We start from the raw sequence: 1,397 nt of genomic DNA on the forward strand, positions 1-1,397 counted from the left end.
GTGAGTAGCATGTTTGGAGTGAGAGCTTGGGGATCGTTTGCATCTGATGATACAGTCGTTAAAGGTCTGGAGTTGACGATGGCGCTGGCTTCTGCCATGAAAATTGTCAGCAAGTCATGTGTGTATTGTTGCTTGCCTAGTTGATAGTGCATGTAGTCAATTACTTCTGTGTGTACTTCTGTAGTGTAGAGACAGACAAAGATAACTGCCCATCTCTTTGCTTCAGACGTACCGGCTCTGGTTTTGCGGGAAGCTATAGTCAAGGGGCCGAATACATCCTTTCCGACATTGGTGAATGGTGGGGTCTTCTCTGTTCTGTCCGACGGTAGGTCGGCTATGAGTTGAGTGAGTGGTTTTGCTCACAGTCTTCTACATATCGCACATTGTGTATTATACTTCTTACCATGTTATGTACACCCATGATCCAATAGCCATTAGCTCTGATGTTTGACAGAGTGAGTTGTCTGCCTTGATGTTGTACTTGTCGATGCACATGATCAATGATAAGTCGTGAAATGTGGTTGTCCTGTGGGAGGATGATGGGGTGTTGGCCGCAGAGGTCGATGTCAGATTGGCGAAGTCTTCCTCCAACGCGGATGAGTCCTTTTTCATCGATGAATGGGTTCATCTGGCTGATGGGGTTCCGTTTCTGTAGTTTGTTGTCGTCAGTGTCTGCTGACTTTGCTGCAGATAGTATCTCATATTCTTTATGAAACACACTTTTCTGTACTGAACGTAGGATGATGGTTTCTGCTTGTGTCATGTTGTGTATCTTTTCTACTCTGTTCGCTACGTATACGTGGAAACGTTTTGAGCTGTTGTTTATATATCAAAGGACGATTCGCTGTCCGTGTGATATATGACATTGTCGATGTTCAGGCCGATTTCTGATGTGATCTTCTGTGCGAGTTCTGTCGCTAGGACGTCTGCACATAGTTCTAGGCGAGGTATGGAGACTGCATGAGTCAGGTTTACCTTTGCTTTGCCAAGTATGAATGATACATTGACGTTGTCTTCGTGGTTGATCAACCGCAAGTACGCTACAGCACCTATGGCTTCATTGCTGGCGTCAGAGAAAATGTGACACTGTGTTTTCTTCATGGGTCCGAAGGTGGGTGGAGTGTAGCATCGCTGTAGCTGTATCTTTGTGATGTAGTTGAGGTTGTTGCACAGCAGGTCCATCTGGGCAAGTATTTCTCTGGTAATGTTTCATCCCATCCAATGTTTGATGAGTTGCGTCCTTTAGTTTCTGTCATGAGGCCTCGTAGTATTAGTTTTCCTTCTATGGAAACTGGTGCGAGTATACCGAGTGGATCGTATATTGAGTTGACGATCGCCAGTACTCCCCGCCGTGAGGATGGCTTCTCCTTCAAGTCTACTTCGAATGTGAATGCGTC

The 1,397-nt window shown here is 45.6% G+C and overlaps 1 protein-coding gene across 1 annotated transcript; it reads right to left on the reverse strand.

Moving 5' to 3' along the window:
* Positions 1 to 334: 334 nt before the first annotated feature.
* On the reverse strand, positions 335 to 763 carry LOC139150126 (uncharacterized). Its single transcript, XM_070722302.1, has one exon. The coding sequence runs from the start codon at positions 761 to 763 to the stop codon at positions 335 to 337; it is 429 nt and encodes a 142-aa protein (XP_070578403.1).
* Positions 764 to 1,397: the final 634 nt, after the last annotated feature.

This window comes from Ptychodera flava, chromosome 2 (genome assembly GCF_041260155.1).
Source record: "Ptychodera flava strain L36383 chromosome 2, AS_Pfla_20210202, whole genome shotgun sequence".
In the NCBI taxonomy this organism is placed as follows: domain Eukaryota; kingdom Metazoa; phylum Hemichordata; class Enteropneusta; family Ptychoderidae; genus Ptychodera; species Ptychodera flava.

Excerpts from the sequence above, each read along its gene's own strand:
- LOC139150126 (XM_070722302.1), bottom strand. The coding sequence starts at position 763 with ATGACACAAGCAGAAACCATCATCCTACGTTCAGTACAGAAAAGTGTG.